The sequence below is a fragment of the Epinephelus fuscoguttatus genome, linkage group LG18 (genome assembly GCF_011397635.1).
Source record: "Epinephelus fuscoguttatus linkage group LG18, E.fuscoguttatus.final_Chr_v1".
NCBI lineage: Eukaryota > Metazoa > Chordata > Actinopteri > Perciformes > Serranidae > Epinephelus > Epinephelus fuscoguttatus.
Window position 1 is genome coordinate 34,708,522 of NC_064769.1, and position 14,378 is coordinate 34,722,899.

General features: G+C 42.2%; 1 protein-coding gene across 1 annotated transcript in view; it reads right to left on the reverse strand.

Annotated features, from left to right (window-relative positions):
• LOC125905621 (unconventional myosin-XVIIIb-like) overlaps nt 1-14,378 on the reverse strand; it is a 77,425-nt gene that overhangs the window by 37,524 nt on the left and 25,523 nt on the right. The window contains exons 15-23 of the mRNA XM_049603729.1: nt 13,750-13,942; nt 9,545-9,625; nt 7,810-7,930; nt 7,566-7,713; nt 4,927-5,110; nt 4,685-4,835; nt 423-532; nt 270-335; nt 55-183 (exon numbers count right to left, since the gene is read on the reverse strand). Coding sequence (XP_049459686.1) covers nt 55-183; nt 270-335; nt 423-532; nt 4,685-4,835; nt 4,927-5,110; nt 7,566-7,713; nt 7,810-7,930; nt 9,545-9,625; nt 13,750-13,942 — 1,183 coding nt within the window. The remainder of the gene's footprint in view (nt 1-54; nt 184-269; nt 336-422; nt 533-4,684; nt 4,836-4,926; nt 5,111-7,565; nt 7,714-7,809; nt 7,931-9,544; nt 9,626-13,749; nt 13,943-14,378) is intronic.

The window sequence follows — 14,378 nt, forward strand, 5'->3', positions numbered from 1 at the left end:
GACACATACAGACTAGATCTTGACAGTCAGTCACCATCACAGAGCAACACTAACCTTGAGTTTGCGGTACTTCTGACGGGCCAGATGTGCCAGGCAGGCGGCCTGCAGATAGACCAACCAGCCGGTGACCTGCTGGTCCCTCTGCTGCTCCAGGTAATGCAGCACACCTCGCTTCATGAACACCTGACACACGGCAGGAAGAAGATCCATGAGCCACATCACATTAGCTGGATTCATGTTCTGCTGCTTGATTAGAAACATGTTCTCACCCTGCTGGCGCCCACCACGACGCTCTTTTTATCCAGATCCAACTCAACCAGTAACTCCTCCACCGCCTGAGACACAGAGACAGGAAACATTTACTCAGAGCTGAAAATCAAAGACTAAGCTTATGTATGAGCTGCTGTGATGTTCCACCTGACCTTCCTCTCATCATGGCTGACGAACATTGAAGCGTAACGTTTCATAATTGGAGGAGACAACGCCTGGAAGTGACACCTGAAGTCACTCAAAGTCATGTGCTCTGGATAACCTGAGAGAAAGAGAGAAAGAGAAATCCAGAATTTAGGACTGTTGAAATGCAAGCTGCATCTGGAGTGGACAGACAACAGGCTTGGGCGGTATCACAGCATTAAGGACTTGCAGATTATTTAAAAATCTCAGCAGTATGACTTTAAAAACCTCAAGAAACACAGACACTCCTCTTTCTACTGAACTAATACAGAGAGGCTGTATTGAGATGATGTGCACAGCACGTGCCACCAAAGGTCAGTCTGTAATGTCACCAGTCTCTACAGCAGCTCTATTCAATTATAAATTCAATTGGGCCGGATTTTAAAACCAGAAAATGTCATGGGGCCAGACATTTTCAGCAGCGAGCAACCTTCTGGAAACTTTTTTTTTTTAGCTTTTGGTAATGACAAATTTAAAACAAACGGAAATTAATGTTTACAATTATTTATTATCATTTCACGATTGAAATAAAAAAAAAGTGTGTGTGTGTCTGAGCATGTGTGTGTGCTGTTTGGGGGAGGTCAGCCCAGACATGCAGAGGGCAAGAGAGGCTGCAGCATGATGACGCACAAAAGCAAAACTTTAAAAAGTAACAATAAAAGAGCCGATAATGTCGGAGCTCATTGTTGCTACGGTCTTGATTAATTTTGCCCTTCTTTGGGCTGTTTAATACATAATACGTGTCTCGGTGCCCATCCCTGGCCGGGCCACTTAGAGGTTGCTTCTGGGTTGGGTGTGGCCTGCGGGCTGCCAACTAAATAGGCCTGCTCTACGGTCTACTGTCATTGTCTCAAGAGGAACTTAAATTAAGAGGGTGTACGGATGTATTTTTCTGTTTAATAAAGGCCTACTCTTTGCCAACTTTTAAGAGTGTGGAGGCAGGTTGCATCTGGAGTTACTAACCAGCACTGTATCATAGCCTCCTTAGCAGAAATCCCAAGTTTGGAGCTAATGTTCTTATAGGGACTGTTTTTTAGGTGTATATTAGTCATGTGTCCATGTGACAGGTGTAAAGCTCTGAGTAGCACTGCACCAAAATGATCTACTTTCTTTTCCATTATTGTCGAAGTGTCCTTGGACAAGATAGTGGACCCCAAATTGCTCCAGATGGCTGCTCCATCAGTGTTTGAAAGCGTGTGAATGCTCACTGAGTAGCAGGTGGCACCTTGTATGTTAGCCTTAATGTGACGTGTAGTGTAAAAGCACTTTGAGTGGTCAGAAGACTGGAAAAGCCCTATACAAGTGCATTTATCATAGGCCGATATCTAAGGAAGACAGACTAGATATATACGGGCTTTCCACACATTTTCATGGACAAAATTTCAAAACTTTTTCATGACTTTTCAAGAACCCATAATAATATTTTTTTCTTGCCCCACTTGCCCAGTATTTTACATACATATCTGATGCAAACTCTCTTCAAACATAACATCAGTTAGCTGGCGTACGTGACGGGAGAGATGGAACGTTGGGAGAAGATGAAGAAACGTACGTGATGGCAAACAAAATGTTGCTAGTAGGGATGCACCGAAATGAAAATTTGTGGCCGAAGCCAAATAAAATTAAACGCTTGGCCGAATACCGAGTACCGAATGCCGTTGTTTAGTTTTTCATTAGTTTTTGCAGATGAACTCCCTCCAGGTTAGTGTTGTCACGGTACCAAAATTGGGACCCACGGTACGATGCCAGTGAAAATATCATGGTTCTGAGTAGTATCAGGATACCACAGCGAAAATGAGGCAGATGTGCCTTTTGTCATTTATAAAAAGATAAATCACTTTTCTATAATACATCAATGATATTTCAATGGAATTAATTACTTATTGACTTATTCATACTTCAAAAACAGCATCAATGAGTGATTAACATAGGGGGGATCAAAAATAAATAAATAAATAAAATAAAAATCAACCAGCCACCCTCCTCCCCTGACAAGTCCCTTCATAAATAAAGAACAGTCCCTAAAGTGCGGTGAGGTTTGTGGGCCGTTACCTGCCACAGAGACAGAAATGTGAACGGCTCGTTTCTCCTCTGACACGCCACATACCTGTGTGCCGCCACGGCTCGGCTGTCCAGGTACTTTTGGGCAGTCATGACGCCAACTAAAAGGACATTATTGGAACCGGACTGCTCTGTCGCCGGCAAGCCTATGGCCGCCGTATTTGACAGGAATACGTATTCCTGTCTGTGTCTGTGACCCCCGTTCAACCCACAACCGGGGGGATTCGCCTTTCGTTTCTGCTGCTGGTTGAAATCTGTACTCGCACAGCGTACTGAATGATTTATTTTGCTCGAACAAAACTATTTTTATTTGCATATGCGAGTGCGGTGACGGACGGAGTAAAATATCGCCACACTGCCGAAATTTTACTCCGTCCCTCACCGCACGCTGTTTGATTGCATTATCAAAACACGCCGCTATTATTCGGCCTTGCTTTTCACTTAGTTCACCGAATACCGAATGTGTGTTTTTTTGCAATATTCGGCCGAATATATTTGGTTACCGAATATTCAGTGCATCCCTAGTTGCTAGAGCTACATCACATCATCCATAATTTTACCAAAACTTTTAATGATTTTTACTAATTCCATGACTTTTCCAGGCGTGGAAAATGTGACTGTGAAATTCCATGACTTTTCCAGGTTTTCCATAACCTGTGGCACCCTGTATATAACAGCTATGAGTGACTTCCCAATTACATGACATGTAGTGCATGTTGCTGTGTTCCAAAAGTACTGAGTGAATTTCATCTCAGGGTGCAACCATCGCACCGGGTGTTTGGAACACTTGCACATTGCTACTGCGTCACTCTTGCTTTTGAGTGAGGCTTCTGCCCTTAGGAGAATATGTGTAATAATTCCTTTCTAGAAATGCTGTGAGCGTATTTTTTTTTTTTTTTTAATTCATAAGACTAAAAAGATTAAGAGAGCTTGTGAAACACAGCAAACTCAGCACCAGGAAGGTACGAGAGTGTAACAAAAATAGAAATCACCCAAGCCTAATGGACGATTTACAAAAACATTCAAGGTAAAATTGATCTCCAGAGTGTTTTGAAGAAAACATGCTGTTTAGTGAGATGAAGAAGTTATTGATCTGTGCAGAAACTGCAGCAGATTAAAAGTTTTAACAAATTAGAGGAATTCCACACAGACAGCAGAGAAGACAAAGTGAGTCATAAAAGCAATACTGTGGGGAATCCAACAAACAAAGACACACACACATCTTTGGCTTGTTAAACACAAACTATGTATTTTATCTGGTTCACACAAAGGCAGAAGGATTACCCATCAAAAGACAGTTGATTTTAACTCATAAAATTGTGTTTATTCCTATTCATTGGATGCTATTCTTTCATATTTGTTAGATTGTGTGGCAATATTTTTTGTAGCAAATCAATTCATCTTTAAAATGTATTTATCTTTGAGATCTTTGACCAACTGGCATTACTGCATTCTGCACATAATATACATGTGTACATCAGTTAATAAATGTTTTATTTTTAACATGCTGTATTGATCTGTCCATGTGTGTCACAGCAGTTCTAATTTTACTACTACGAAACTACTATGAAAAAAAACAACTGTGCTCTGTATCATACTATATGTTTTACCTTGCATTTTACAGCAGAAGACATTTATGAAGTTCTGAGTTTTTACGAACTGGATGAAATCTGCAGCATCAACAAGTTTTTACAGCCAAACATTCTGTAATCTTGGGAAATATATTTAAGGGACCTCAGAGATGACACAACGTGTTTAAAAGCCGAAGTCCAAGGTCACAATAAAACCGCATTAAATCCTAGTAATCCATAGAGAGAGTGCCAAGGGCACACACAAGAAGTATAATGACATAAAGGTGATAAATTTAAGGGCACAAATTATTAAATCATGCACAAACTTCATCTAATAAATGCCTAATGGGGTGAAGGGTCCACTGCACATATTCTTTATTTTGAGCTTTAACACACTCCTTGGTCAATATTTTGCACATTCCAACCTCTTTGTTTGTATAGCTCTTTTCATTTTGTATATTTTTCTATTTTCCATTTATGGTTTTTGACTTTTGCAGAACTTGTTTTATTATTTTTCCTTTCTGGACTGTGCTATGCTCCAAATACCACTGCAAATTCCCTGCATGGGAAAACCTGATTCTGATGTGCAATGTGCTGACCTGTGCGGTGGAACTGCAGGGCCGACAGGATCTGTGTGGAGTGCAGCTGGACTCTGAGCGCTGGGACGTCAAAACTTCCACTATCGTTCTTTGCATTCACACACTGCAGGAACACCGGCTTGGCTCTACGGATCAGGTTCACCAGAGCATCCTGCAAGGTATGGAGAGAGAGACAGAAAGATCAAATCAAGAGATACTTTGAAAGTATTCTCAGGAAGTAATGCATGAACCGATGCACTTACCGCCTGTAGTTTAACTGCGATGCTTTGGGAGAGTCTCCGTATGGCCGCCATTCCTCCGCTGAGGGTTTTCCTGATGGTGCCGTTCCTCTGCAGACAGCGCTGGCTGCCGCCCTCCAGACCCCCCAGACCTCGACACAGAGGGGGCAGAGAGATCCTTGGAGAAAACATGGCTTTCACCTCCCCTCTGCGGAAGACAAAGAGAGAAGCTGGCCATCACATGGACACAGTAATCAGATCACCAAAACGCACTCGCTGATATAAACAAATATTAAGGTAAATAAAATCCTCTGCAAAACAACTGATGTGTGTTCATTTATTTCAACGTGGGGCTATTATTGTAGCAATAGTATGTATGTACAGTACAGGCCAAAAGTTTGGACACACCTTCTCATTCAATGCGTTTTCTTTATTTTCATGACTATTTACATTGTAGATTCTCACTGAAGGCATCAAAACTATGAATGAACACATGTGGAGTTATGTACTTAACAAAAAAAGGTGAAATAACTGAAAACATGTTTTATATTCTAGTTTCTTCAAAATAGCCACCCTTTGCTCTGATTACTGCTTTGCACACTCTTGGCATTCTCTCCATGAGCTTCAAGAGGTAGTCACCTGAAATGGTTTTCCAACAGTCTTGAAGGAGTTCCCAGAGGTGTTTAGCACTTGTTGGCCCCTTTGCCTTCACTCTGCGGTCCAGCTCACCCCAAACCATCTCCATTGGGTTCAGGTCCGGTGACTGTGGAGGCCAGGTCATCTGCCGCAGCACTCCATCACTCTCCTTCTTGGTCAAATAGCCCTTACACAGCCTGGAGGTGTGTTTGGGGTCATTGTCCTGTTGAAAAATAAATGACCGTCCAACTAAACGCAAACCGGATGGGATGGCATGTCGCTGCAGGATGCTGTGGTAGCCATGCTGGTTCAGTGTGCCTTCAATTTTGAATAAATCCCCAACAGTGTCACCAGCAAAACACCCCCACACCATCACACCTCCTCCTCCATGCTTCACAGTGGGAACCAGGCATGTGGAATCCATCCGTTCACCTTTTCTGCGTCTCACAAAGACACGGCGGTTGGAACCAAAGATCTCAAATTTGGACTCATCAGACCAAAGCACAGATTTCCACTGGTCTAATGTCCATTCCTTGTGTGTCTTGGCCCAAACAAATCTCTTCTGCTTGTTGCCTCTCCTTAGCAGTGGTTTCCTAGCAGCTATTTGACCATGAAGGCCTGATTCGCGCAGTCTCCTCTTAACAGTTGTTCTAGAGATGGGTCTGCTGCTAGAACTCTGTGTGGCATTCATCTGGTCTCTGATCTGAGCTGCTGTTAACTTGTGATTTCTGAGGCTGGTGACTCGGATGAACTTATCCTCAGAAGCAGAGGTGACTCTTGGTCTTCCTTTCCTGGGTCGGTCCTCATGTGTGCCAGTTTCGTTGTAGCGCTTGATGGTTTTTGTGACTCCACTTGGGGACACATTTAAAGTTTTTGCAATTTTCCGGACAGACTGACCTTCATTTCTTAAAGTAATGATGGCCACTCGTTTTTCTTTAGTTAGCTGATTGGTTCTTGCCATAATATGAATTTTAACAGTTGTCCAATAGGGCTGTCGGCTGTGTATTAACCTGACTTCTGCACAACACAACTGATGGTCCCAACCCCATTGATAAAGCAAGAAATTCCACTAATTAACCCTGATAAGGCACACCTGTGAAGTGGAAACCATTTCAGGTGACTACCTCTTGAAGCTCATGGAGAGAATGCCAAGAGTGTGCAAAGCAGTAATCAGAGCAAAGGGTGGCTATTTTGAAGAAACTAGAATATAAAACATGTTTTCAGTTATTTCACCTTTTTTTGTTAAGTACATAACTCCACATGTGTTCATTCATAGTTTTGATGCCTTCAGTGAGAATCTACAATGTAAATAGTCATGAAAATAAAAAAAAACGCATTGAATGAGAAGGTGTGTCCAAACTTTTGGCCTGTACTGTATAAATTAAAACCTATCATGTGGGGATTTAATTTGAAAGGACAGACACAGGAAGTGTCCAGGCTCAGCAGTCAGACAGGAGTTAATTTCCAGGGCTGGTACCTGCGGTTATTCCACAGGCTAGTTAATAACATGTCGGGCAGGAAATCCAAAGTGTGGGATCATTTTGAGAAGGTGAAGGACGAACCCAAGGTGATATGTAAACTCATCTTCATTGGTCGACTACAAACATGACGTATCATCTGAAACATGGAAGTAGCTACATGCCCATTAGCCCACAGCGTCATTAACAGGCGGCTCGCTCAGTGTGTGACGTGCACTTGGAGATAAAATATAGGCCTATATTAATGAAGGTTCATTAGTACGGTTTGTATTTCTCTGTAATGTAGCACAGTGTTAACAATGTTACTGATACTATTCTTTCTCACACCTTCAACTCAAACCACCAAAATATATCATTTAATCATTACATTCATATCAGAAACATGCGGGAGACTAGTCGACTAATGGCCCTAAATGACTAGTCGACTAGGAACATTCTGTCAGGGGCAAAAGTACACAAAAGTATATATAGCAGCCTGCAATAAGATGTTTCAGTTATGACATCCATGTGTACCAGCGTTCAGCCTCCTCGGCCTTTAATCACACTCACATGGTGGAGTTCTGAAGCACAGAGATGGCGTTCAGAGCAGACGGGTTGCTCTGGATCAGACCGATCCATCCAGTCAGGTCGTATCGAACCGGGTCAGAGCCCATCAGGTGGTTCACCTCAAACTGCAGCGGCTGCTCGCACTGACGCACTGCAGGGGCACACAATACTCACAAATTACCACACTGTTCAATCACACACTCTCTCCACACACACACGCACACACTGACATCAAGGGATGTTTTACCAGTGTTGCTGTAATACTGAGAGACTCTCTCCAGGACGATGTTCTCACTGGAGGCTGGTGTCAACATCTCCTCATCCAGAACCCATAACAGACCTCTAGGGTCTCCATCTGCCGCACGGACCTTAAATACACACACAACATGTATATATTTAATTATATATAATTACCACAAAGGAAAACGATGATCTTTTTGCAGTTTTTCAAAAATGTATTGTGCTAAAGCTCTGAGAATTTTTGGCACTGTCAGAGTCAAAAGAAGAAAGAGAAATAAAGCAAGAAAGAAAGACACAAAAGAAACATCTTCCACCATATTAATCTTCTTAGGAGGAAACAACAGGGTAAAGCAATAAATATGTAGCCTATACAGCATGATGTTGTACGTAATGCTGCAAGTTCCATTGTCGGTACTCGGTACAAAGAAAAGTATAGATTAAATGATGAACATGCAGAGAAAGTGCACCTCTCAGGCTGCCAGCAGTAGTTTAGAGCCAAACCCAGGGCAAATAACATCCCAGCATTCCCCACTTGTTGATGCTGGTAGAGCTCATTGCTTCAAGTGGACGATAATAACTTAACTTGACTTAAATGAGCAAAATTTTTAAACACCTCTTTTCATTTGTCTGGAGTTCAGCAGCTGGGCAGCGAGTTTCACACTGATCAGAAAATCAACCTGAAACTATAAAACACGGGTGCCCAAACTTTTTTTACTGGTGGCTGGATGTGATTATGTGAAAATATCTGGGGGCTAGCTGCGTCTTGCGTCACACAGGTTGAAAAAAATAAATAACAAACAAGCAAATAAATTAATAAAAATCCCATAGAAATGAGACAAACACAACTGTTTCATTCTTCAGTGGAAAAGTAATCAACTTTCCACTGCTCCTGAAAGAGGCGGCCTTCGCTGTTCACTTTACTCTCCTTTGTTGTGACCATGTCTGCTGCCTCGCAGGAAATATCTGCTTTTAGGTAACCATTCATTTTCTTGTTTGCCTTTTGTTTATAAAAACACATTAGTTTCATCTGCATAGTTCCTACTTAGAGCTTGTTTACACATTGTATAATAGTCCTGCCATTGTGGGGGAATGGAAAAAATGCAAAGTGTTCTTACTTGATTAAGCAGTATTGTGTTGTGGGCCACATGTAGTGTATTTTGAACAACAAGCCACAGGGACATTTAAAAGCAGTCAGCGGGCCATGATTGGCCCCAGGGCTGGACTTTGGACATGCCTGCTATAAAGTTTGGATGAAGAGGCAACAATAGGGATTTGAAAAGTGAGTGGGATGTGCCCCCTCACATCCCGTATGGAAATCGCTATTGCTTGGCTTCATGTTTTGGAGATTTTGCAGAATTCTGCCAAGTCAAGTTAAATCTTTTCTTTTTTAGAGCTTGTTAAAGAGGCACTCCAGCTATTTAGTATTGTACGTCCATAAAGCTACAAAACAGAACGGGAAAAAAATGAAGCCACAGAGGCCGAGACATCCTGACCTTTAGTCCTCAGTGTGGGTAAAGCTTCAAAATCCTACGTTAACCAAAAAGCAACTGAGACAAAATGCAGAACATGTAGTCATTACAGGGCTCTTTTATCAGACTAGAAACAGCTCACCAGACTGAGCCACAAAAGATATTACACAACTGTTTTCACAGGTTGAGTGATGCTCCTGCTGGCCTTCATGAATCCTCATTCTCAGGTTGATATGTGCTTTGCTGTAGGTGTGCTCAGTGTGAGCTTTGTACCTGTGGAGGCGGCTGGTCAATAGCAGACACCACCTCGGCAGGACTGTTCTCTGGACACTCCAACTGCACTGAGATATTCTCCTGTAACACAAAACACCAGTGGAGCCATTTAATACCATATTATTTAGCATTATTCATCTAAATCTGAATTATCAGCACCACTAAACCGTGTTGATGCACTGTGTTTCAGTCTAAAGAGAGGTTATATGTTCTTTATACACTGATACTCCCTGAATATCTGAGAAAATGACAGTAACAAATCCTTTTAAGGAGCCCCAGAGGGAACATGAGCTAAAAAAATGTTTCCCCCAAACCTCTGGGGCGCACCAGGTTTGACTGATTGACTGAATTTATTTGATTACTAAAAACACACATTTATTTCCCCACAGCAGTCGTCACAGTCATCAAGGACTTAATCACAATGCAGCCTGACGGTTTATTTACAAACCTACATGTTCCAGCCTCACTTCAAAATATAAATCAGGCTACAAATGGTAAGATAAAAAAGAACTTAATTAATCCCGAGGAAAACTGCTGCAGGACTGTTGATTGAATTGCTTTAGAAGAAATTATCTTCTCGAGGACAGAAAATGTTCTCTAACGTGAAGAGAGATTTTTTCCACTGAAGAGCAGCAGAACAAAGAAATGAACCCATCAAACTCTTCAAGAAGTATTACACTGCTGCTGTGCTGTCCATGCAGCAGAAAGACACAAATACTTTTGAGATTGATGCAACATGACCAGAGAAAATAGAAAAAAGAGCTGTGGCACTGGCTTTTGCTTAAGAGGTAGAAAACCTTTAACTACCAGAATGTACTGCATTACATTAGACCAATAAATGCCCACATTGGTAGGTGGCGTAACGCGAACTCATCCATTTGAGACAATGGTGGCCGGCTGGTAACAAATATTGTGTTAAAGTTAAACAATAAGCTGGGGGGCCGTGTCTTGATCTGCTTCTATACCCATCTGGTGCTTCTCAAAGTCAAGGAAGGATCCTTAAACAGCTAAATTTCAAGGAGTCTATGTCACCAAATCCAGCTGAAGGACTGTTCCAATGTCAAGGATACTTCAGATTCAACCGAGGACTGAGTCCTTCATTCAGGGAATTGTCAAGAATGTGTGTGTGTGTGTCCTCAGTGAACATGAACTACCCACAGTTCCTTGTGCATGATTTGCTGGAACTGAAGGTGGGGCCTCTTCAGTGAGGCACATCTGGGCGCTCGCTGGCCTGTTTAGATGTGTGTTAACTGAATACTAGGAGGGAGCCTTGCTTAGCTTCTGTAGGACCCAACTTGGAAGGTCCCGTCCTACCAAGGAAGCATCCTTGACTTTGAGAAGCATGAGCCCTTTTAAAACAGGAATTGTGCAAATTTGCAGGAAAGCCCAATCAGTCTTTTTTCAGCATTGGCAGTATAAAAACAAAATCGGGGAGTGCGATTCTCTCGTAAGTCAGCACGTTTTTCACCGTCCCCGTCAATTCCTTGTCTCCCCAGTTGCTCATCTTTACAGTGTCTGTCAGGTTTGCGTTTCCCACTTGCTACTAGCTGCTTGCTAATTCCTGCTATCAGCTGTTTCCTGTTTATCCACTGCCAGTGGGCCGCACGTGCGGCGCCATCAACAGCCCCTTGGGTTGCAGAAGGCTGCCTCGGTCTGTTTAAACTAAAAGGGTTTCGCCAATATGTCTACCCTACGAGGCGGAAAATTGGGCACCTCGGATCAACTCGCCAATCCGGCTCTGTGTGTATAAGCGCTCGCAGCTGGCCGGCAAAATGGCCCAACATTCACGGAAAATCTGGCAGTGTAAAAGGGGCTACTCATTGTGTCCGTGGTGGCGGTATGGGTGGTGGGTAATATGAAAATGCAGAAATACAGTCTGTAGTTTGAGCAGCAGCTTGAGAGCCAGCAAACTGCAGTAGATGACGGGTGGAGTTTCACTGGGAGGGGAGCAGGGAGATCTAGGCACTGGTTACATGGAGGGAAGTTTACCATGGTTTACTTACTACCCGCACATACTACCCACATTGTTTTGATAAAAGGCTGGTTGAAAACCAGCAAAGTATCCCTAAGGAGCTGTATGCCTCATTCAGATCATACCTAGCTGGGATTGTCTGGACACGAGCATCAACATGAAGGGGGCTGAGCCAGCGGCATGCAGCTAACTTAGCTTACGCACCGTTAACTTGCAGTGCAGAGCAGCAGCAATTAGCTAGCCCGTGGGATACACACAGTAGGGATGGGCGATATGGCCCTGAAATAATGTATTGATATTTCAGGGTATTTTTGTAATAACACAATTATCACAAGAAAATACACATTTAAAAAGCCCCCAAATACAAAAAAATGTCCCTAGGATCTATATGTATAAATCAACAGGTGATTTCCTTCTTTTAGTAAAATCCTAAATGACTGAGTTGGGTTTTTTCCACCTGAACCTTTATGCTCTGCCATTTCTCCTCTAATCATCACGCTGTAACCTGTGACAGGCTGTTATGATACCACAACTATCACACAGTCACATATATGGAGGTTTTTTGTCGAGCAGCAAATGTCACATAGGTTTACACTACCGAAGGTTTAATCAGTTGACGACACTGACTCCCGTGTGCACACGGCAAGAGAGGAGAGGGAGAGACGCTGTGCTGCTGCCAGAGGAGCCGCTGAATGAGTTCCCTCTGAGCGGTAAGTCACTAAAAGAGTCTGAGAAGTCCGGGGCTGCTCATAAAACATTCAGGACGCCACAGTTTATTCCACACTACTGAAGCTGCTCCTCTTTTTGGAACCACCGCAGAGTCAGTAATAATTTCGCTTTCAGCTATGCTTGTTGTTGCTGTGCCTAACAGTGTGACGTCAATATGTCAACAAGTCGAAATATTGTGAGTATCAGGATATAATTTTTTCATATCATATCAAAAATTATACTGGTATTATCATCCACCACAACAAGTAGAGAATTACTCAATTTTATCTTTCACATAGCAAATACCAGTAGATGTTTGCTGCCGTATTAATGTTCTGAATGTTATATATGATGACTTTAAAATAGAAACAGTCCGATAGTACTGTATTTTGTTTTTGTATTTTGTCCTTTGCATCATCTAGACACCTTAAATAGTGTGCTACTTTGTCTGACTTCAGCGATTAGATTTGTCGCCTAAGCTGAATTGATATAAATTTGTACCTTTAATCATGAGAAACTACTTTGTTGGTGGATCAAAAGGAATTAAATCTGGTGTCAAGACAACCCATGCAGACATTTCCAAACTGTAAAACCTTTTGCAGTTTATCCTGCGGGACACAGGAACGTGTAAATCAGACTTCATGACAATTCATGCAGCAGTAAGCCCATTATCCATTAGCCCTAAATGTAGTACTTAAATTAGTTCAGCATATTTGATGAAGTTTATAAATGTTTGAAGCACTTTGCAGGGTTGAATGCACTTACTGTAAGCTGCTTCGGATAAAAGCATCACTTTTAATCTAAAATAGCTGTTGAGCTATTTCACTTGAAACCAAAAAAATTCTGCTCAACAGTGATGTTACAGGAAAAAGTCAGCAGTCATTTGAATTCATGTCTGAATGTCTGTATAGACACAAAACGTTCCACTTCACTTTAAATGTCTTGTCTGATGTGATCAGTTTAAGGCTTGAAGGTGAACTTCTTATTGTGAAGCAGCAGAAAGAAGCAATGTGTTTCTAACCTAAAACTCTTGTTTTAAACTCAGAACAAAAAGTTTTTGGTGTCCTTGAGGGCTCTGTAATCTGCTCACTGTCAGGAAAAGGAAAAAGCTTTTGTACAAACTGTCACTGGGGAAGTAGCCCATATTACAAATACATTAAGCTGCCTCATCTTGAGACACAGTTTCTGCACTTAGATCGGTTTGCTTTAATCTGTGTTCTACCTTTACTGACTGTATTGATTAGATTGAGACCGTTTACATTTGTACTTTGTACTGCTGTAATGGTGGAATGAAAGGTACAATCTATTGGGACCTGGTCTGTTATGTTCCTGTAATGATAAAGCTGAGAGAAATGTACTTTTCAGTGCAAAGACAGACTCTTGTAAATCTATTTTTGAGCACACGATACATTATCACTCAGTCTTTGCACACATCTGCACACCTGACAAACATGAGGAGACAAAACAAAACAAATATGTAAACTACTAATCAGATGTAAATATGAGCGTGCAGACTCCATGTTACCTGTGTGTATCTCTCCAGTGTGTGTGTGAAGGTGTGTGTGTGGTAGCGCTCCAGCAGCCTCTCCTGCAGGTAGTTGTGACAGAATTCAGACCAGCTGGCTGCTCGTTCCTCTGCTGAGTATCTCGGGTTCCTCATGCCTGGAGTGTCCACCACCATCATCGAGGCCAACGTCAGCTGCTGACCGCTCAGAGCTCTGCGCAAAAACACGCACAAAAACACATGTTTGCATGTTAGACAGGAATGTACGGTGGCCCAGAGAGCTCAACGCACCACAAATTAGGAAGACACATGCAAACAGACACAAGTAAATTAAGAAACATCTACACTAATTTGACGACACATGCAGCATTTAAAACTGGAGTTACCACCTTGTAGGAAAATGTCTCCACAGACCCGCCAAGTTGCACTTACAGTTTACATCAATGTCTGAGAAAACATGGATGCTTCACACACATCTTCCCTTAGAAGGCAGAGGTATTGTGTTTTATGGGTTGTCCGTCTGTCCCATTCTCATGAACAAGGTATCTCAGAAACACCTTGAGGGAATACTTTCAAATGTGGCACAAACTTTTACTTGAACTCAAGAATGAACTGATTAGAATTTGGTGGTCAAAGGTCTATTCAATTAG